Here is a 22,041-nt window from a genome sequence, read left to right as displayed (position 1 = left end):
AAGCACATCCCAGGGAGCCCTGGCTGCTATCAGGTGTCAGACACCCGAGCCAAGAGGCACAGGATGGGGCACCTTGGAACATGACCTGTAACATGATTAAGCTGGGCAGGGACCCTCCTGTGAGTGCAAACAGAGCAGGAGAAGCCTCCTCAAGCACATTTAGCTGGGATCTTGCTTATTCTGACCTCACCTCCTACACCAGCAATTGCTGCACCTTGGCAGGAGAAGGTCAGAAACCTTCACAGCAGGAAGGCTCAAGACAGACCAGTCTAGAATCACCCACACAACAGTGGGATGGCACAAGCTGTAGCTCAGCAGCCATAACTGTGCTGCCTGGACAGAGTCACTGCTCCTGGCAGCTGCTGGACTCAACTGCCACAGGTTTATTGTCCCTGTGCTCCTCCAGCTAAGGGGAGGCTGGAGAAAAGAGCCAGTGACTATTACACCCACGGGAAGCTGTGGAAGAATGACAGCTGGTAACTCACACCTGCCCTGGAAATCTTTCCTACCTCGGCAGAGTGCAGTGGCAGCAGACTTTCTATGCCCTCTCCTCCAAACAGAGCTGTGAGATGGTCATTGTGCTTCTCAAAGCAACAGGGATTCTTGCTGTAAGTCCTGGAAAAAAAAGGAAAAAAAAACATCAGAAAAGGCAGTGAAAGGTGCTGCTTGGCACACCCAGTTGGAGATGAGGATTGGCACTGATGAGGACAAAAAGTCCCAGGTGTTACCATTGGGCATCTGGGCCATATTAGCTCAAGAGTGCATCTTCCCAGGGCTTTAGCACCAAAGAGAGATGTGGTTTTAGATTCATCTCATGTTCTACTCAAATTATAAACAGGTATGGTCAACCACCAGAAAGAAACCACCCAACCCAGAGAGTTTGTCTGCTCCTCAAACATCCTCCCAGCTCTACAGTGGCCCAGGCTCCCTGCTCAACTTCCTGTGTGCATCTGGCTAAAAAAACACATTAGGGAAGACAACTCAGGTGAAAAGCAGTGACCCACTGAACTGCAGCATGACCACTTGGAAAGCCCAATCCACAGGTGGAGGCACACCTGGAGCATCCATGGGGAAACACCAGGAAAGAGGTTCAATATCAGCTGGGCAAGCCCAGAGCAGTTAAAATAAAAGATAAAAGCTCAGAGATTGGAGTCATCAATGCATTGAGGCAACAAACTTGGCTGCTAACAACTACCCCAATACCAGCAACCCTACCCACCCCAAGTAGGTTTTAAAAGTATTTCAATTCTTGCACAGCTGAGCACAGCAAACAGCAGCAGCCACCACATTTCCCAAAGCACCCTGTGACAACACACTGTGCCAACAGCACTGAGCCCTGGGAGCCTCAGCCCCCTGGGCACCCCTTTTGCTCCAGCCCACACAGCAACTCCTCTGTGAGCCAGAGAGAGCTCATTACACGCTTGAGATGCACCAGCAGGTGCTCCAGGGAAGGAGGTGGGAGGAGGAGGGACATGGACCCCTGATGGCACCTGCAGTAACTCCAGAGAAATGGATTCTGAAGGAGCAGTGGTGCAGCCCCACTGTGCAAAGCTCCCCCAGCACAGGGGCCAGGCAGGAACTCACATCACTGCACACAGCAAAGGGACAGGCAGTGACAGGGACTGGGTGTTTCCTTCTCATCCAGAATCACCACTGCACACCTGAGGGATTTTCCATATGCTTGACTTCTATTCTACTATTTGTAGGAGCAGCTTACTCAACAGAATGCAGCCAGATGGTTGGAAATCAGAAATGAGTGTACAGATGAAATACACAGAAACCCCTGAATCAAACCCCCTGCCTCTCATCAAGGCACAGAACTCACCCAGCTCCTTCCACACTGGGGCTGCCTGCTGGATGTGGAACTGGCAGCAAGTGACTTTATTAACTTCTCCCACCTGTGGTGGCTGCTTTTCATCTTGAAGAGAACTGAGCAGGTTTTTTTGTTTTGTTTTTCACAAAGAACTGCTGAAAATAGCAGGATTCTTGACTTCCCCAAATACCATTGCACCACGTGAAAGCCAGCTGTGGCACCCAGCTAAGCTGATATTTCCAGTTAGAAAAGGGGAATCCACAGGGCTGCATTCTTTCTAGAGAAAGGTGGAGTGAAAGGTGTGTGACATTTCCTCTGCCTGGGGCCCCTTTCACTGAGGGAGATATTGTAATTGATGCTTTACACACAGAATAACAGCACAGCACCAAGCTGTAGGATATTTATTAGAGCTTCTTCACCTAAGAACTTAAGAACAAGTCTCTTGAAGCTTGATATAAGGAAGGCTCAAGGCAGAATGGTGCCAGAATAAATCTTTACCAGTTTTTAGAAGGAGACATCTGCTCAAGCAGGGCTTAGTCTTGCCCCTGAGAACATCTCTGGAGCAGGTGAGGCAGCATGGAAGGCACAGGTCACTGTGCTGAGGTGGAGCCTGGGCACTGCTCCTACACCTGGCAGAGGTACCTGGAGTCCTGGTGTGCATCAAAACCGAAGACAAGCAACACAAACACCCAAACAACAACATTGATACACTCCTGACCACACACAGGGAACAGTCTTTTTGGCTGAGGGGAAGAAGGAAACGGAACAGTGTCAGCACTCTGCTCTCAGAGCTGTTTCTCTTCCATGTGTGTATCACAACAAGCTCCATGCCCAATATTTCCACACATCCATCTCATAAGGTAATTTTCTCACCAAAGAATCACCATGGAACTTTTATGCACAGCAATACATTAACTCTGTGCTATTTGCCAGCCTGCAGCAGGAGATAAGCATTCCTGAAGTAAACCCCTCATTCTTCACCTTACTACTCCACAGGAAGTCATAGCACATCCATTTATCCACCCAGTGTAGGAAATAGTTCAATTCCCAAACACAATTCAAGAGTAGGAGACACAGAATCCTGGAATGGTCTGGGTTGGAAGGGACCTTAAAGCCCATCCTGTTTCATCCACTGCTTTGCACAGGGACATGTTTCACTGTCCCAGGCTGCCCCATCCTACCTGGCCTTGAACATTTCCAGGGATGGGGCAGCCACAGCAAATCTGGGTAATCTGTGCAAGGGCTTCATCACCCTCCATCCCTTGTCCCCAGTCCCTCTCCAGCTCTCCTGGAGCCCCTTCAGGCCCTGGCAGGGGCTCTGAGGTGTCCCTGGAGCTTCTCCTCTCCAGGTGAGCACCCCCAGCTCTGCCAGCCTGGCTCCAGAGGGGCTCCAGCCTTGGAGCATCTCCATGGGCTCCTCTGGACCGATTTCAACAAGTTTACATCCTTCTTTGCCAAGGACCCCATGCTTCAGTTTAACACATAAATCAAGAGCAGAGCCAGGCAGAAGCTCTCTCAACAGTACAACAAAGCCCCAGCAAACTGTTTCAGCGTGCCTTGAGTTAAGTCTGCAGCTGTATTTTCCTTTAACAGAGGCTGGCTGTCATCAGCCCCCCCAGACAAGTGGTGCCATCCACACAAGCACCTTCTCACCCTCTACAGACCAATTTTACTGCTTGGAGGAGTTTAGCCAAGTGACCCAGAGAACATACTTGGTTCACCTTGAAGCTGACTTGAAAACATGGAATCACAGAATGGTTTGGAAGGGACCTTAAATCCCATCTCGTTCTAGCCCCTGCCAAGGTCTAGTTCTATCCCCACCGCCCCAGGCTGCTCCAAACCCCATCCAGCCTGGCCTTGGGCACTTCCAGAGATGGGGCAGCAACAGCTTCTCTGCGCAACCTGTTAAATCCATCAGTGCACTCAACAGCCATTGATCAGGGTCACCCTCTGAGTTTATAAACACTTCAGGGCGAGTTTCAGGGTGGATCTGTGGAAGCCCAAGCCCCGGGGCGCTCGGCTGGTGCCGGGGTCCCGCTTGCAGCCCCCTCCAGGCTCGGCACCACCGACCCGACAGCTCCAGAACCGCTGCATTTTGTCCTTAGACCCCAAGGAATCCCCCGCCACGCCGGTCTTCACCGGCTCCTTCCCTGATCCCACAGGATTATGGCTAAAATTCCCCTCTCGGCTTCCCGTGTCCGAAGGAGAGCGGCTCTCAGCGCCCCCACACTCACCCACCGCCCCCGCTCCGCCGCCTCACGACGCGCCCGGCCAGACACGCGAGGCAGGAAAAGCCTCACACCCACCTCTCCTCCCGCCCCTCCCTCACACGGCGGCGCCGAGAGACCCCCGGAGAGCACCGCCCATCGCGGCCGCCTCCCGTACCCCACACCCAGATTCCCGAGCCCACACCGCGGCTCCCCTCCCTGCCGCCCGTCCCGCTCCCCCTCACCGCGGGCGCGGCGCAGCCTGGCCGGACCCATCCCGCTCTCGGCGGCTCCCGCGGCTGCGGCGGCCCCGCCCCCTGCCGGCCCCGCCCCCGCGCGGCCCCGCCCCCTGTCGGCCCCGCCCCCGCAGGGCGCTGTCCATTGTGCTACGGGGGCGCGGGCAGGCCCCGCCCCCCGCACGTGCGGCCCCCCCGCGCCCCCCGCCGCCATCTCGCTGAGGGGCGGGCGGGTCCCGGTCCCGCCGTGAGGGGTCAGCGCTGCCCCGTGTCCCACCGAACCCTGCCTTCCTCCTTGGCCTGTCATTCCAACCCCTGTCCCAAGTCCCTCTCCAGATCTCCTGGAGCCTCTTTAGGCACTGGACAGGATTCTGAAGTCTGAGTCTCCAGCTCTCTCAGGCTGTCCCCACAGCAGAGCTGCTCGATTCCTCTGGTCATCCTGCTGCCTTCTTTGGACTCGCTCCGGCAGCTCCGTGTCCTTCTTGTGCTGAGGACTCCAGCCCCGGGCACGTCTCTCGTGGGCAGAAAAGGAGAATAACGAGGGCTGTGTGTGGACATGGGCTCACCCCACCCCTCAGAGGGGACACAGCGACAGCCCTGCCTGAGCTCCAGGCGTGCTTGGACAACGCTGTGGGGCACAGGGTGGGAATGATGGAGTGTCCTGTGCAGGGCTGTGCTGGACTGGATGATGCTGATGGGACCCTTTCAGTTCAGGATATTCCATGTTTCTGTGATTCTCCCCCAACTGGCACCTGCCCTGGAGGAGGAACCTTCTTGGGTCAGGGCAGGAGGAGGCAGAGCCACAGCTCCCAAACACAATCTAATGCTGCTCATCCCAGGGTAGGTCAGAGCAAAGGGACCTGCTCACCTCAGCCCCTTACTCTATCACTGCATTGTGTTGTTTGATTAATTACATGATTTATTACACACCTGTGAACCCACTCCTTGAGCAAATATTCTGCAAACTATACTCTGGGATGACATACCAGGGGACACCCAGACAAGTGACACTGAGGAGGACCCTGGGAGGTATCCTCACCTCTCAGCTTCCCCTCTCCCACCAGCTCTGAAAGCCTGAGTGGTGTTTGCTGAATCCTGAGGCCTTTGCAGCTCAGGGTGAGTGGCCCCTGTTTGTCAGGCCATGTTGGGCAGTTGTCACCATGCAGTGACAGTCCTTGGGGCCGTGGCTCTGTGCAGGAAATGATGCCAACACTTCCCAACTCTGGGGTGTCAAAGAGTGCCTGAGCAGCTGGTCCTGGGGCAGGAGAGGCGTGTGGCACCAAGAGTGGGTGTGGGACACTGGCTGGGGAATGTTTTGCACCTTCAGAGCCTCCTTTCAGGTTCTCCCTAAGGACCAGCTGCCCCTTTGCCTGCTGGTATTGAAGTAACATCACATTTACTGCTGCTTTGTTTTTTCCTGCCTCCTTATCACTTCCAGCTATGGGGTGTCCCCTTATCTGGGCAGGCATTTCAGGAAGCTGCAGTGCTATTTCTGATCAGCAATATTTCCTGAAATGTTCTGCTATCTCAGACTGGGGAAACCAACCTGACACTGCTCAAAAACAACCATTGACCATCAAATGTCAGAGCTCCCAGGGCTGCAGCCTGTGGAGCCAGAGCACTTTTCCTAAAGACCTTTGCAGCACAACTTGGCATCAAAAACCACAAAGTTACTCAAGGCCTGCAACATCTACTTCATAAATATATATTCAAAATAAAAACAAAATGTATTTATTTATAAATAAATATTCTGAATTTCCCATCACAAAGCAACTTTCTTTTTTAAAGAAGTGGTATGTCTCTCCTGTTCCTCATTTACTGCTAAATTTCCTCAGAGAAAACAGAAGAAAAAATAAAGAACTATTTCCATCTTCTTCTGCAGAATTTACACCAGCCTGTAACTGCTTTATGCCCCAATTGTGGTTGTTTCCCTTTTGTTCAGGCCATAAAAGCTGGATGAGATTTTGGTGGGTCCCAATCCATCTTTTTCTCTGCTGTGCAGCCCTGACCATAATTCCTATTTTCCAACCCTTTTTTCTCCTGCTGCCAGCAGGTCACCTTGGCATTTTCCGGTGGCAGTGGGCTGCCTTTTCCCCTGACACAGGGCCAGCTCCCCAGGGCATTCCCAAGGGCCCTGACTGCCCTCCCACCTACCAGGACTGGGTGTTTGCCTCAAGGGCTGGCTCTGACCCTCAGCTTTTTCTCATGGGAGCTCCTCAATAAGAAGTTCTCACCCCCCAGCAGCCCAGCCCAGGAACTCCTGCAGTTAGAAAGGAGAATGTCTTCCAGGAAGGACATCTGGTCTGGAGATATCATTCAGCCTCCACTTCCCCTTTTACAAGGGCATTTCACTCCAAACTCTGCTTTTCTCTCAACTTCTCTGCCTCATCTGGTGGCATAAATTAAAAAACTGAACAGCAATTCAAATGCTTTGGCATATAACATGCAGGAAAAAGTTTGTAGGGATTGTTCATTTTCCGAGGTGTGGAGGTGGCAGAGGTGAGCTCCAGCTCAGGACAGTGTTATATTGTATTGTTATTATATTGTTATTCCTATTTACCTTATTAGGGAAGCAGCTGAAAGAAGTTGCAAAGGATGTTTGTGGCAAAGCTGCAGTCAGCAAGGCCAGAAAATTCAGTGGTTTGCGATGGAGGTGCTGGGGTAACTCAGCCCTGAGCAGGGGAGGATCCCTGAGGGAAAGGGAAAGGAAAAGGCCAAAGGCAGCTTCACACCTCCAGCCCAGCCCTTCCTGCAGTGTCACTCTGGGGAGCTGCCGTCCAACAGCCCTTAGAAAATCAGCACTGCTTAAACATTAAAGGCTTGCTTTAAAAATTCAGCAGCAAAGTCCACCTGCCTTTTAGAGCCCATTTAAGCAGCGTGGAGGTGAATTGCACTCTCTAAACGTGGGCTGCAGTCCAGGTGTCACAGGGGAGCTGGGAGGAAGAAGAGGCTCCTCACACTCTCCAGTGCTGGGACAGACACAGCAGCTCCTCCGCTGCCCTATTCTGGGCTGGAGCTCACCTCTGCACCTGCACACCTTGGTAAAAACACCTTTTAACACTTCATCTCGCTCTGCTTCACCGGAGCTGAGCAAAAGCTGCATCTGCTGTTCTGAGAGCCAGGAAAAGTTGAAACATTGAGGCTTTCTTGACTGAAAGCAGACCTGCAGCACTCAACCCCACACTGACCCTCTCCTGCCAGGAGGTTGCCCTGTCACACACATCTTTTATGGAAAATCCTTTCCTTAGGATTTTTCCTCCTGAGAAGCTGAGAGGCCTCAGGAACAAAATGTAAACATTGATTATCTGCTGCTGTGGAATGCAACAGGTGCATCTGTGATTGCTCTCATGTGGTTGTTTCTAATTAATGGCCAATCACAGTGAGCTGACATCAGACTCTCTGTCCTAGACCAGAAGCCTTTGTTATCATTCTTTCCTATTCTATTCTTAGCCAGCCTTCTGATGAAATCCTTTCTTCTATTCTTTTAGTATAGTTTTAATATAATATATGTCATAAAATAATAAATTAAGCCTTCTGAAACATGGAGTCAGATCCTCGTCTCCGCCCTCATCCTCAGACCCCTGTGAGCACCGTGATTGCTCCAATTGCCCCACACCCCGTGGATCCCTTTGGCCTTGGCCTTGCCCGTGCCTCTCTCAGTCCTGTTTGTTTTTGGTGCAAACCTGAGATGAAATGTGCTGCCCAAGGTCACCCAGCGAGGTGGCAGAGATGAAACTGGAGAGCAGCAGGCTGAGATTGGGTTCCTTTCCCCGTGGGACTGCAGATGAACACTGTGCTAATGGCTCTGCTACATTCACCCTTACATACTCCCTGCCCTGCCTTCCCTGCTTCTGCAGCTTTTGAAATGGATGCTCCAATCTTGGTTTGGTTTGTTTTGTGAAGCAGAGGGGGCTCCCACCCTCTGACCCACCAGCAGCTAAGAACTGAATTTCTGCTTTGCATAAGAGAAATACAAAATAAACCGATCACATCACTTATATTTAACCCCCAAAGCCCCCAGCTCAACAGCTGATCCCACTGATGCTCAAAATGCCTCTTTTTGAGTTTATCACCTGCAGTGTGTTCACATGCTCTGTTTATGGAGGTCTCTCTGCATTTTGGCTCATAAAATATTTACCATATTCCAGCCTATCATAGAATCATGGAAACACAGAATGGTTTGGGATGGAAGGGACCTTAAAGCTCATCCAGTTCCACCTCCTGCCATGGACAGGGACACCTTCCACCATCCCAGGCTGCTCCAAGCCCTGTCCAACCTGGCCTTGGGCACTTCCAGGGCTGGGGCAGCCACAGCTGCTCTGTGCCAGGGCCTGCCCACCCTCACAGAAAAGTTTTTCCTGATATCTAATCCAAACCTGCTCTCTGTCAGTGTGAAGAATTCTCCTTTGTCCTGTTACATGTTCTTGTAAAAAGTCCCCCTCCATCTTTTTGTAGGATCCCTTCAGGATCTGGAAGGCCACTCAGGAAGATCTAATACCATTCAGGTCTCATTTTTATCACAAATACTCCTTCTCATTTCTGTGCAGTCATTCTGGGACCCTCCAAGGCACATTCTCTGAGACAAACACAGCACATTGTGACAGCAGCACATCTCCACAACCTTACAAGCAAGCCAAAATTATTGCAAATTAACCCAGAATTCAGCTCTCTTACAGACTGCTAGACAGGCCCTGTATGAATAAAGAACACCCTATTTAAATAACTTCTCTTTCTGTGCTGTTTGTTCCTTTATGCATTTCCCCTTTTGCCTCTTGGGGCTCTGTGAGAGGTCACCCTGTGCCTTGCTGAGTTCTGCCTGATTCCCCTTGCCTGGGAGTAAAGCCTGACACAGGTTTGCTATTCTGGGTCACCAAAATCAGTGTCACCTCCAGGAGCACAGCTCTTGTCAGAGCTTAGCTCTGAGCACTGCTCTGCAAGGTGGGGTTGGAACAGCAGGGTTAGCAGAGAGGGAGCTCTGCTGGGCTTGGAGCAAAGGCACAGCGATATGGTAAATTCAGAGGAAATACTGGAAACCAGCTGAGAAACATGAGAGCTTGGGGAAGCAGTGCTTGATCTTTGTATGACATGAGGCTCTCCAGAGGCTGGTGGGAACATGGAGGATTTCCTTTCCAGAGCCAGTGAGCTGAGAGCACAGAGCTGTTGAGGCTCTGTGCCTCAGAGGTTGAAAATTTAAATTATTACTATTAAATTTAAATTTAAAAAGTTGAGAACTTCACAGCTCTTTTGGAAACAGACAGCTCAGGAGACCCCAAACACAGCAGCCTTGGAGCAGCATCCCCTTCTTTCCACCCCTTGCCAGGTGCCAGCACCAACCACACAATGCTTATTTCATCCAAACCCTCACCCTCTGTGATGCTTTAATACAAAATCTTTTTTCTTGGGACCTTAAATACACATCTATGGAATAATACAGACTGTGGAAGCAGCATCAGGAGTTTCTCTTTCAGGCCATGGAACTGGTCCCTGCTGGGACAGTCCTGGTCTGTGCCTTTCCAGCACTCAAGGAGGTGGAGTTCAGAACTTGTATTTTGAGAAAATGACTCGATTCCATGACTGTCAGAGATGAAATTGAAACTTCTGTGGATTTCCACAACAGATTGTTGATTTTCTAGCTGATTAAGTGCAGCCTAAACAGGTGTGTTTCCCCCGTAACTTTTCCCTTTTCTCCCAGGTGTTTCTAGTGACATTGGGAATATGAAATAACACAGCACAACCAAAGTCCTGCTCCTTCCCCAAATCCTGTTTGTGCTGTTCCCTGACAAGTGTGACAAGCAGTGGCTGGAGACATCTCCCTGGGATGCCACCTCCAGCCAAATGCTTTTGGAGAAACCCTGCCAGCAGCAGATTGGGATCTGCTGGTTAACCCCGGGGGAACTGGAGGTGTTTTTCCAGAGCCAGGGCACACCAGACTGGTGAGACTGGATTTTGCTGAGTGTGCCTCTTACCTGTCTGTGTAACACAGGAGATGAGAACAAAGCTCTGGGGCCAAGCCCACAGGTAACACCAGGATTTGCTATCATTCCATCACAGCAGAGAGCACTGGGCAATGAGCTATTAAACAGGATATCCCAAGATGAATATTTTCTCCTTCCTGGGAATATTCCTTGTAAGCAGTCCAAAGGATTATGTCTCCTTTTAAAAGAAGTCCTTTAATTTATATTCTGAGGTATGCACTCCCAAGATTTAATTTACCCCAAGCTATGAAATTAAGCTTACCATGAATTTCAGACTGGTTATTTATGTGATATATTCCACCACACAGTTGCTGGTTTAGCAGTGCAGTGATACCTCGAGTGCACGAGATGCTGGTGAGGGTCATGATTTTGCCTAAGCCTTTAATTTAGACAATAAAGGACCCACATGCTTTGAACCCCCACAAAGAAGATTTGAAGTAATCTTAACAAATTATTTGTAAAAGCCAGATTGTACCCCATTTTCCTGCAACTTCTCAATGCATCTCCCCAGGAGCTGCCAAAATAAAAGGGAGGAAAAATGGTCTCAGGCTGTGTCTTTGTCTGTGAGATGCTGAACGCAGCAGCTGCAATCAGAACCCAGAGAGCAAACTCCTTGTGAGGAGTGTTTCCATTTTATTTTCCAGACCTCTGCCCATCCCCATCCAGTGCTGTCCCAGCCTTGCATCACGTGGATCTCATTTCCCAGTGACACCAGGGACCTTTACTGAGCTATGTTCACTATGTCCTGCCACGTTCCAGGGAGGGCTCGCTGTCCACGCTGTGACCAGAGCACCCTGCTGGCCTCCTGCACTCTGGCCAACAACTGCCTGAGCTGCTGCTTCCCACTCCAAGCACTGCAGCTGGGATAAGCTATACAAAAAGAATAAAAAGAGAAATTCCTATCCCAAGACAACTAGGACACTAGGGATTAAGCTGCTTTGATTACAGTCACTAAATAGACTTTGGTTTTTCATCTGAAATACCAAAAGGGATCTGTTGGAGACCCCTGAGTCCCTCAGGTACATTCATGCTACCCAGAATACAAGCTCTAAAAGGCTGCCACAGAAATCCAGGCCTCTGTAGCCTCATGAGAATATTTTTCCTATAAAGCTGCAAAACCGTGAGCAAAAAGCCTTGTACGATAACTCGGAGGTAGACACGCAGGGGAGGTTGCTGAAAAAGTCTTGGATAGTTAGGAAGAATGATTCTTGTTTCTCAGTCTGCTTGGTCTGGAAGCTGAGGTGCCTGGGGGTGTCTTTCCCATCCCTTGGGATGGATGGCCATGGTTCACAGCACCACCAAGCCATGGGGTATTTATGTCGACTTCTTAGGCAGTTCCGTGGGGCTTGGTGGCTGTGGTTGGTCACTCTTGGTCTGGCCTGCAGGAGGGGGCCACGTGGTCTTCTGATGGAGGTGGCTGAAAAGGAGAAAGATGCCTTAGGTGGTTTGGGAGAAGGACACAGAGGGTAATTCTTATAGCACTGGTTATTTAGGAAAGAAGAAGCAGCCGCGGATCTTGCCTGGTTAGACTGTGCAGGCTGCCTGTTTTGTCTGAAAATGCTTTTCATAACCTTGAAATTATCATTTGCAAATGGGTACTTTGTACCTAAACAAAAAACTGTGCTGGCAGATCTTCAGGTTGAGTTAAGCTAAGAAAGCAGTAGGAGATATTTAGGTCTCAAAGTGCCCTTTCAGATAACTTTAAGAAATGGCTTTGTTAAATACAAGCAATTTAAGAGGTTTCAGGGAAATTTAACAGTTTAAGGTCCAAATAAAGCCAAGTCATCCTGCTTTCCTTGTCTGGAGCTTCACAGCATCTCGATATCACAGCATAAAAAATTAACATATTCAGTGATGCTTTTTCCCTTACACAGAGTGCACTTAAAAATGCTGGCTAGACAAGCCACAGAACCACAAATTCCCATCTGGCCTGAAGGAAAACCAGCATTTTATAAAGCAAAATAGAAATCCAGGAATTCACACCGTGCAGGGCAGGAAGTCTCTTTCTGTCTAGGAATTTCACAGCATTTCTCTGTCACGGCCATCTGGAGGCCTCTCCTAGACTGTCTGATCAAAAGTCGTCAAGCAACAGTTTTGGTTAAAAAACCCCAACAAAACAGACAGGAATTTTTAGTATCTGTGTTGTCCAAATTACAGACCACAGCAGTTTTGACACCTACTCCTTGTAATTTGGGATTCCTTCAGCAGGCAGGCACTGGTCCCTGTCCCATGGCAGAGCTGCAGATGGAAGCACAGAGCCAATGTTAGTGCAGAGAACATGCCCAATGCTGCTGCATTATGATAATGCACATTTAAATGGGGCAGGAGCTCAGAAAATGCTGACAGCACTCACAAACCAGAGGTGCTCCTGAAAGGCTGCAATTATTTCCTTTGTGTCTTGTGCTTTGAGACAAAGCCAGTGCTGGGCTGTGGCCACACTGAGCTGGTGAATAGCATCAAAGGACTGGGCACCTGTTTGGGGCTGTGCATTCACCTGGACATGACACTGAGGAGGTCAGACACTCATTTTGTGGGGGAGGAGACAAGCAGGGTCAAATAATTGCCACCAAGAAATGTCTATGGCTTATGGACCAGCTCAGAGTCCCAGACTGGGAAAGCCAATCCAGACTGCCACGGAGCTGGATTGTTCCCTGGTTTGCTCACAGGTGTGAGGAAAAGGGAGCATAGTTGGTTTTTACTCCAAGGAAATGGGGAGGTGACTGTTCCCTTCTGCTCAGCACTGCTGTAATGGTACCTGGATGGCAGAAGGAAAGTTTGGATCCTGGGTCTGAAGCTGTTGGGAAACTGGACAGGATCCAGCGAGGGAAGCCCCAGGCCTGCAGGGAGAGGCTGGGGAGGGCTGAGGGAGCTGGGCTGGTTTAGCCTGGCAAAGAAGAGGCCAGGAGGCAACTTCACAGCCCCCACTGCTACATCAGGGAAATTAAAGGCTGTGGAGCTGAGCTGTTTTTGGCAGGGCAGCCGGTGTAACTGGGAGCAGAGGCCACAGGCTGCCCCTGGGGGAGCTCAGGCTGGTGCTGGGGAGATCTTTGTCACAGAGCAGTGAGGGAACACCGGCCAGGAAGGCTGAGGATCTCCATCCTGGCTGGCTAAACCCACTGCAGATCCCCTCTACTGGGATGGCCCTACCTGGAGCAGATCTGATCTCCAGCAGTCCCTTTCAACCATCATTTCAGTGGTTCTGTGAAACCCTCCTCCTGCCTGTCAGGGCTTTTCCCCTGGATAAACACCTCTCCTCTAGCCCTGGGCACAAGTCTTTGACTCCATACCCTGCGAGTCTGCATTGCAGATCCACAGATGAGTCACATGGATATAGGGTAATTACATCCCAGTGAGCAGGAGAGAATCAGGGAGGCTCAACTGGTATGGAAAAATATGGAAGGTGCTGGAAAGTGCCAATAACACTGGCAGAGATCCCTGGGACTTGCTGGGATTCAGCTTTCTCTGGTTCATTTAGTGCTTACCGTCCTTGTTGGAGAGGATTGGTGCTAACAGCTCTTTAGCTTCTGATAGCAAAAGGTCAACAAGATCTGAAGGTGGAAGAGATGTGTCTGAGACTGCATCTGTTTTATCCTCTTCTGTTTCATGGTTGACGCTTATAAATACGGAAAGTGCCATCAATAGTTCTGTCAGAGAATGGGCATTGACAATCCTGGCCAGCCTCTCAGGAAGGATCTGCTACTTAAATTCTGTGTGTTTGGGGGGTTGCATCTCCATCCCTCCGCATTCAAGTGTCTGTTAGACACACTTGCATTGCTTTGTTACAGAAAAATAGCAAAGTATTCTTTAAAACTTGTCAAAAGCATTTTCCCTGCATTATATTAGAAAGAACCAACTCGGAAACTTAAAAACTGATTTCCATGCGTCTTTAAAACTGGCTTTTAAAGGGACTGGTCATTATCGATGGGACAGTGAGTTTTCAATGATTTAATCAGTTAAAAACACACATAGAGCTGTGGTACATTTATGCCCAAGTGATAGGAGACAGGCTCGGGTTGGAGGGGAGTCCAGAAGCCTGAGCTCTGTTTCTGCAGCCATTCAGCAGCTGAGAGTCTGCAGAGCTCCTTGCTTACACTCTGTCTGCTCTAACTGCTGATAAAAAAGGATGGGGTTCTGAAGCCAAAACCTAGTTTATGTTTGGAAAAGCAGGTGGGTCAAAACTCTGCTGCTCTGAAACAACCTGCTTGGGGTCTCTGCTGACAAGAGCAATTTAACCCAAGCTGAGTTTCAGCTCCTAACCCCCAAAAAAAGCCTGAACAGAGGCCCAAGTCCCCCAGCACCAGCCCACCAGCAGCCTCCAAATCATCATTCTCCCATGGTTTCACTTCCAAAGTGAGAGTATGTTTAGAAACTCTGGGTAGGTTACGTGTGAAGCACCTTCCCCAGAGAAAGGTCAGAAAAGGACATTTCATGTTGTTGTTCACCATTCCCAGAAGCCATCTCCTACCTTTTCTCATCTGGTAAATGACTGTGTGCGCTCAGGACCTTGTAAATGTTCTGTCATGCAACAGAAAAAAAAAAAAAAAAAACGGGTTTCAAACTTGTAGGAATGAATAATTCCTGAGAACAAACCCCATGGGTTTTTCCTGATGATCAGATTTAATATGACAGTAATCAGCTTCTGCTTATTCATTGCCCTTGAAGCAAATATCTCAAGGCCTTTTGCAGCTCAGGCAGCATTCATGAATTTACAGACACATCTGAATTCTGCATTTGAATACCACTGCTAAAACACATGAAATGCAACACAAAAATCCTCTTCCAAGGAATAATTTTGCAGGCTGCATTTCAGTGATCATGGCTGCCAGCAACCCCTGGCTCCTGGGCTGGACCTGCACGTGTAAGCTCTCATTACCATGCACTTCTCCAGCACTGCTGAGGGGTGGAGGAAAAATGAAGACATTTTGCTCCAGTGCTCAAAATCCTGTGATGTTTGACCCTGGGGTCAATGAGATAGATTTCCAAAGTCTGACCCCAAACTGCACAGGCTTTAGCAGATAGAGCTGAAGCTCTGGAGCATTTAATTCTTCCTTCTCTGGAGCAGAGGACACAGCATCTACATTGACACAGCATCTACATTTCCTTTTGCTCCACTGCTTCTGCTTGATTTCAGGAGTTCTTGGGACAGGCCACCAGTAGCCATGGCAGATACACTGACTACTAATGCTTCCCATGCTGGCCAGTTTATTAATTACACAGACTGGTGTTCCAAATATAGGGAATGAAGTGGAAAACCCATCAAATGAAGCATTAAACTCTGAGATTTTGCAGGAAATCCAGGGGGAAAAGCTCTGGAAGAGCAAAGCCACTCTCCAGGTTCCTATTTATAGACCTATAGCAAGGGAAGGTGAGCATGGATGATTTTGACAGCCTCAGCACAGGGAGCCAGGAAGAGCAGAGCCACCAGCAAAACCTGCACCACGGAGTTTGCATTGCTCCCAGGGGGATGAGGAGATCTGAGCTCATCCCCTGCTTCCTCCTAACCAACACACAGTGACTTTTTTGGGTGAGAGAGGGGAAAAAAACCCCTCTTGCTTATGGAGCAGGAAGTTGATTGGACTTGCAAAAGCACCCTGAAGGAAAGAGGCCGTGGTGATGCTGCAGCAGTGGGCAGGTGCACACCTCACCTGCACAAACAGGAGCAGTTTCCTATTGCAGATCTCCAGGCGCTTCCGCGACACTTCGGATTTTCGTAGCTGGCCATCAGCCAGGGACAGCTGCCTCCTCAGCTCCAGGATGTCCTCCTGACACAGGGACACAGCAGGAGGAGAAAGGGGCTGGTGGTGCTCCAGCCTTGGCTTTTGGAAACAACAGTTTGGGGCATTTGGGAAGGGACAGTGGAAGTTATGCAAATTATAACACAGATCCAGAGACTGTGATGGCCTTGTGGTCCCACACAGCAAATGATCTGTGTGCTATTTCATTTTCTCCTGTGTAAATAGGAGGAGGGTAACCTTAGTTGTGGCCTGTGTAAATAGAAGGAAGGTAACCTTAGTTAGTTGTGGCCTGTGTAAATAGAAGGAGGGCAACCTTAGTTAGTTGTGGCCTGTGTAAATAGAAGGAAGGTAACCTTAGTTAGCTGTGGCTTGTGTAAACAGAAGGAGGGTAACTTAGTTGTGGCTGCCCCATCCCTGGAAGTGTCCAAGGCCAGGTTGGATGGGACTTGGAACAACCTGGGATAGTGGAAGGAGTCCCTGCCCATGGCAGGGGGTTGGAATGAGATGAGCTTTATGATCTCTTCTGGCCCAAATCATTCCATGACTCAATGAACCCACAGAAGAAGAGTCTGAAGGGCTGTGGGTTTTTCCAGGGGGTTGCATTACCTCTATTTCAGAGACGTGCTTTGCTTTTTTCCCTGCCAGCTGCATCTTCAGTTCTGCAATTTCAGCCTCCAGCAGGTGGATCACTTCCTCGTAGTCCTGCTCGGCGCTGTGGGCCTGTCTCTGCACCACCTCGGCCATCTGCAGTTTGCTGTGCAGGCTCCTGTTCTCTGACAGGAACCCCAGCGCCTTCTGCAAGCACCAGGAACTTCTGATGAGCACCCCACGTCCCCCTCAGCTGCCAAACCCACCCCAGCAGCCCAGAAATCCCTCCACTAACTTGGTTCAGCCGCTGAAGCTCATCCTCCATCGACTTCTTGCTGCTCTCCACTTCTCTCAGGAGAGACTGTGGGAAATATTTTCACCAGATTAGAAGCAGCAAGTGACAGGACATTTTCTAGAATGTCCCTACCCACCAGAATGTTATTTTACAGAAGTTCTGTGCACTTTGTCCCCACACAGGGAGAGCTTTTAGAGCTGTGATCTGCAGAATTCCACCTGGACACAGCTGAGGTGCTCACAGCCAGGTGAGGGTGAGAGGACAGGTGCTGCTTCTGTTAATCACACACTGGAATTCTTAATGAGAGCTGCTTTTTAAATATGTTAACTCCCTGCTGAGAAGGGACTGCATGCTTTGAGTACAAATAAGTTTTCCTTTGAGGCTGAGAGCGAGAAAGAGGCAATTAAGGAGAGTGGAGGGTGAGAGGCTCCTGTGTGACTGAGGAATGCACAGAATGCAAACTGGTGACTTCTCCAGGGGGACAGGCCACCCCATTACCCCCAGAGAGAGCCACAGCAAGAAATCCCAGCCAAGAAATCTGCTCTGAACCTTCAGCCTGCGGACTTCGTGCCGCAGATCCCTCATCTCCAGCTGCAGCTGCTCCAGGTCCTCGCTGCCATTGCAGTTGAGAGAGTCAAAGGTCTGCAAGGAGAGGGACAGACTCATCACACATTGAATCAGAATCACCTAAAAAGGGAGTCGGCGTTTTTATGCCATAGATCAAAAGGCACATTAAATAATTCAGCTCCAGGATGGTTCATTTTGCCCCACAGAATTTCACTCTCTGATCCCCATCATTGCTGATATGGCTGAGCTAGAGTGAATTTTCACTTTGTGAACCAAATGAAATTACTTAGAATTGATTAATTATGGCTATTTCTCCTTCTGCATAACTGCCAGGCTGCTTCCTCATATTATCCCATAGATACTCTTATTTCCTTATTACAAATGAGAAGTTTGAGGTCTTTTATGGAATTTTCTATTAAAAAATGATTAATTAATAGTTCTGCTTTGTCTCTCTAACTCTAGAACAACCAGAAAATTGTAATTTAGCTTTTCCCATCGCAGAATTCCATGGATTTCAGGTGGAAGATCCATGGATTCAATGTAGCAGAGCTTTGGGGTGACTGACCAGGGAGTGAAAAGCTGATGTATCCAGCAAATTGGCCACTTCGTGCTGAGTGAAGAGCACAGAGCTGGAATCCAGACCAGCCTCGTCCAGCTCCTCCTGCATCAGATCCCTGAGTGCTTGGAGAACATCTGTGAGAAACAAGCAGTTTTTACCAGGCTAAAAGAGAAAATTGCTGTGGGTTAGGGGAAAATACCACTGGTTTTGGGGCCATCCAGGGTTTAGAGATGCCAGACAGGTTTCTCTAATAATCCTGGGTTTGTCAGCAACCCCATCAAGCTTAAATGAGTTGTTGACAGCCTTTATTAGACTCCTGTTCCTTATCCAACTGAAAAACCTGATATTTTTAAAACCCAGAAAACCCCAGATATTTTCACAGGGGAGTTTTGACGACGGTGGTTCTGAAAGTTTTAAAATTTTAAGCTAAACCCACATTTCCCTGAAAAAAGGCACCTGCTGCCATTTCTCACATTGCTGATTTAAACAAAAACACAACTCAGTGAGTTCAGTACTTAGAAAAGGTGTTAAATTTACAAGTTTGAAAATCCACATTAATTTTGCTTTCAGACATGAAGGGAGGCACAGTAGAAGGGGCTGCGTGGGACAGGTGGGGACCATCAGGGAGGTGGCACCAGGGTCCCAGAATCACAGAAATATGGGATGGTTTGGGCACAAAGGAACCATAAAGATGATATTATTCCATCCCCTACCATGGCAGGGACACCTCCCACTGTCCCAGGCTGCTCCCAGCCCTGCCCAGCCTGGCCTTGGGCACTGCCAGGGATCCAGGGTGGGCACCCTGTGCCAGGGCCTGCCCACCCTCCCAGGGAACAATTCCCAATTCCCAATATCCCATCCATCCCTGCCCTCTGGCAGTGGGAGCCATTCCCTGTGTCCTGTCCCTCCATCCCTTGTCCCCAGTCCCTCTGCAGCTCTCCTGGAGCCCCTTCAGGCCCTGGCAGGGGCTCTGAGGTGTCCCCCAAGCTGGAGGAGGCAGCTCTGCAGGTGGGGTCTCACCTGAGGGGGCAGAATCCCCCCTCCTGCTGCCCCCAGCAGGGCTCAGCCCAGCCCAGGGGGGTTTCTGGGTGCTCACAGCCAGGGCAGCTCCAGCTCTCACCCTCCAACACCCCAAATCCTCCCCCAGGGCTGCTTTCCATCCCTTCTCTGCCCAGCCTGGATTTGTGCTTGGGGCTGCCCTAACCCAGGTGCAGAACATGCACTTGGTATTGTTGAACTTCATGAAGTTCACAGGGTGCCACCTTGAAGCCTGTCCTGGATGGTGCCTGGGCTGCAGCAGGAGCCAGAGTCTCTGTGCAAAAGCAGCACATTTGCTAAATACCCCCAAATATCCTCTTTTCTGCTTCCACAAACTACAGCTCCAGTCACTCGTAGGATAGGGCTGTGTTCTGTGTCCCGTCCCTCCCTCTGCACAAAACATTGATCCAGATGCCTTGTGACTGTTCTCTCTGCTGGGGACATTGCTGATGGCTTGGGATTTTTGCTGAAAGCCTTCTGGGGAGCAGACCTTGTGGGTCAGCTATGCTCTGGAAGGCCACAGAAAGCAGAACTGGCCTTCATTTTCTGTGTCTCCTCTGGCCAGTTCCTGCTAGGAAAACTGGGATTTTAAGGAAAATAAACCCTTGCACCAACTTTCTTTTAGTCTGATTTTACCCATGATAGGACAATGGGAATGGCTTTAAACTGACAGAGAGTAGGTTTAGATGAGATGTTAGGAATAAATTCTTCCCTGTGAGGGCAGTGAGGCCCTGGCACAGTTTCACAGTGAAGCTGTGGCAGATCCTTCCCTGGAAGGGTTCTCTTGGACAGGGCTTGGAGCAGCTGGGATAGTGGAAGGTGTCTGGTGGAATGAGATGAATTTTGAGATCCCTTCCAACCCAACCCATTCCAGCATTCCATGATTCTACAGAATGCCTTCTTTTGTGTTTGTGACTTCCCTCTTTATAGGCTCCATCCCTACCCAGGCAGGTGTCTCACCAGCCACTTCTGCCCCCTTTTCCCTTTTTAGCTGCCAGTGAAGCTGCACAGAAATGTCAGATCCTGCTCACCTCCATAGGCCACAGTCCCTTGTGAGTCCGTGGTCAGGCTTTGCCTGAGCTGCCTCTTCTTCTCCTCAGTCACATCCAGACCAAGGTACTGCAGAACCTGGAGCAGAAACAAGAGCCTTTAAAAACAAAAATACTGGAAAAGCAATTCTTTGGGGTAAGCACTGGGAAGACACTTGGTGCTGGGTTTCTCCAGGCAGCATCTCCCAAAGGAGCAGGCTTGGATTGGATTTGCAGTCTCTCCTTTGCTGCTCATGTACAGAAATGTCTGTTCCTGAACTCAGGTTCACATCCCTCCAAGAACATTTTATCTGCAATCAGATTTGCAGCTCCAATGAGTTTTCAGGACTTTTATCAAAGGCCAGTGGAGTTTCAGCAAGACTCAGCTGGCAAGAGCTCAGCCTCTCCTTTCCCTTGCTGCTCAGAAATTGTGTTTGGGACCAGGAAGATAAAAGCTATTAACAGAGTGTTTCTCATGGAGAGAGGAGACATTCAAACATTTTGCTCCTCCACTGCATGTTTTGCTCTCTCATTACTCCTGATGCCCTAACTTCTGATGTTTATCAGCTCAACCTCAGGGCAGCACACAGAAGCAGATCAGCCTGTGCAAGCCCCACTTCCCTGCTGGCAGCAGCGGCTGAAAGCTTTTAAAAGACAAAGTGGAGCAGACTCTGGGAAAGAGCCTGAGTGAAACGCTCACCTGGGCCAGGCTGCACTCACAGCTCCTGCTCACAGGAAATTCCCTGCCAAGGGGCTCGGAGGGATCCTCGCTCACCTTCCCAGCGCCAGCACCGAGCCCTTGGGATCCCTCTGCTGTCCCATTGCTCTGCCCACCCCCCTGAGCAAGGCGCTGCTGCAGGCTCCCTCACTCTGGGATATTGGCCGCCCCAAAGCCACCTGGGGCTGTGCCAGGCGGTGTCACCTCCCCAAAGCTAACAGAGCTTTGAGAAGCGAAGCCAAGCGCTGCGCTCCTGCCAGCCTGAGGAGCAGAGGTCGCTGTGCCAATGCCACCCTGGAGAATCCCGGGCTCCGAGAGCGGCTCCGCGGCGCTGCCGTCGGGGGGCAGCAGATGTTCGTCACATCGGGGCCTCCGTGGTGGCCCTGTCCCTCATCCCCCCTCAAACGCCGGAATAACCCAAGGTGCCAGACTGGAGAACCACCCTGTCCCTCCCCGGGGTCTCGGTGAGCAGATGGGCAGCTCTGCTCCATGCCCATGGTGGGAGTGTGTTCTCCATAAAATGATGGAAGAATCTCGATGGGATAACTCCTGTCTCAGCCTCCCCTCCCGCACACCAGGCTGCCTGAGGTCACCCTAGCAGTGACGGCAGCACCAAAAGTTTGGAGGGCACAACCTTAGCCAATGTCTAAAGGAGGTGCAGCTGCCAGGAAAAGACATCTGGAGCTTCATGGAGCACCAAGAAATAGCCAAGATGAGCCAAGGGATGTTTAAATGCCCCTTTGGACACAGCCAGGATGTTTCACCCTCATAACCTGAAGCTAGATCAGCTGAAGCTGGACTATTTCCTGCTCAGTGCACAAGGAGGAGACCTTGCCCTGGGGACAGGGACCCTGCCACTCACCAGTTCCAGTTTTCCATCCTTGAGCCGGATATGGGGATCCAGGGCTACTTTAGGTTTGGTGCCTGAAGCTGCTTTGTAGTTAGAAGCTGAAGCAGGTGCTGAAAAATCAAAACCAAAGATTAATGGGGAAGCATTTGGGTAGAGGTGTCTGCAAAGCAAAACTCAGATTTTTTGTTGCATGAAATATAAAGTGTGTGCAGCAGGGCAAAAATCCAAGTGCAGGATTTACTAAAACCAGCTCTGGAAGGTTGAACAAGGCCTCTCTTGGAAAGATTGGATACGGGGGGAAATCCTTCTGAAACTGGGCTTCTGCATGGTTTAAAGTGAGATGTTTCATCAGGGACAAAGAGCTGCAAAAAAATTCCAGCACTTTGGAAATTTCCAATCACAAAGTTTTGTGGAGTTTTGGAGTTATGGTGA

At 50.0% G+C, this 22,041-nt stretch overlaps 2 protein-coding genes across 3 annotated transcripts in view; both read right to left on the bottom strand.

Annotated features, from left to right (window-relative positions):
* SEC14L5 (SEC14 like lipid binding 5) overlaps nucleotides 1-4,349 on the bottom strand; it is a 39,516-nt gene extending 35,167 nt beyond the window's left edge. The window contains exons 1-2 of one of the 2 annotated variants that reach the window (XM_074552550.1): nucleotides 4,266-4,349; nucleotides 510-615 (exon numbers count right to left, since the gene is read on the bottom strand). The gene's annotated coding sequence lies outside the window, so the exon portion shown is untranslated. Of the gene's footprint in view, nucleotides 1-509; nucleotides 616-4,047; nucleotides 4,092-4,265 lie in introns of those variants that run through there. The other variant, XM_074552551.1, reaches the window with a different exon arrangement.
* Nucleotides 4,350-10,512: 6,163 nt separating this feature from the next.
* The window catches only part of LOC102075480 (syntaxin-binding protein 4), a 37,647-nt gene continuing 26,118 nt past the window's right edge, over nucleotides 10,513-22,041 (bottom strand). The window contains exons 11-21 of the mRNA XM_014271385.3: nucleotides 21,622-21,719; nucleotides 20,045-20,141; nucleotides 17,982-18,109; nucleotides 17,399-17,491; nucleotides 16,850-16,915; nucleotides 16,573-16,761; nucleotides 15,877-15,993; nucleotides 14,697-14,746; nucleotides 13,714-13,844; nucleotides 12,412-12,469; nucleotides 10,513-11,648 (exon numbers count right to left, since the gene is read on the bottom strand). Coding sequence (XP_014126860.1) covers nucleotides 11,546-11,648; nucleotides 12,412-12,469; nucleotides 13,714-13,844; nucleotides 14,697-14,746; nucleotides 15,877-15,993; nucleotides 16,573-16,761; nucleotides 16,850-16,915; nucleotides 17,399-17,491; nucleotides 17,982-18,109; nucleotides 20,045-20,141; nucleotides 21,622-21,719 — 1,130 coding nt within the window. The 3' untranslated portion in view covers nucleotides 10,513-11,545. The remainder of the gene's footprint in view (nucleotides 11,649-12,411; nucleotides 12,470-13,713; nucleotides 13,845-14,696; nucleotides 14,747-15,876; nucleotides 15,994-16,572; nucleotides 16,762-16,849; nucleotides 16,916-17,398; nucleotides 17,492-17,981; nucleotides 18,110-20,044; nucleotides 20,142-21,621; nucleotides 21,720-22,041) is intronic.

Source organism: Zonotrichia albicollis, chromosome 16 (genome assembly GCF_047830755.1).
Source record: "Zonotrichia albicollis isolate bZonAlb1 chromosome 16, bZonAlb1.hap1, whole genome shotgun sequence".
Lineage (NCBI taxonomy): Eukaryota > Metazoa > Chordata > Aves > Passeriformes > Passerellidae > Zonotrichia > Zonotrichia albicollis.
This window is presented reverse-complemented; position numbering and strand designations above follow the sequence as displayed.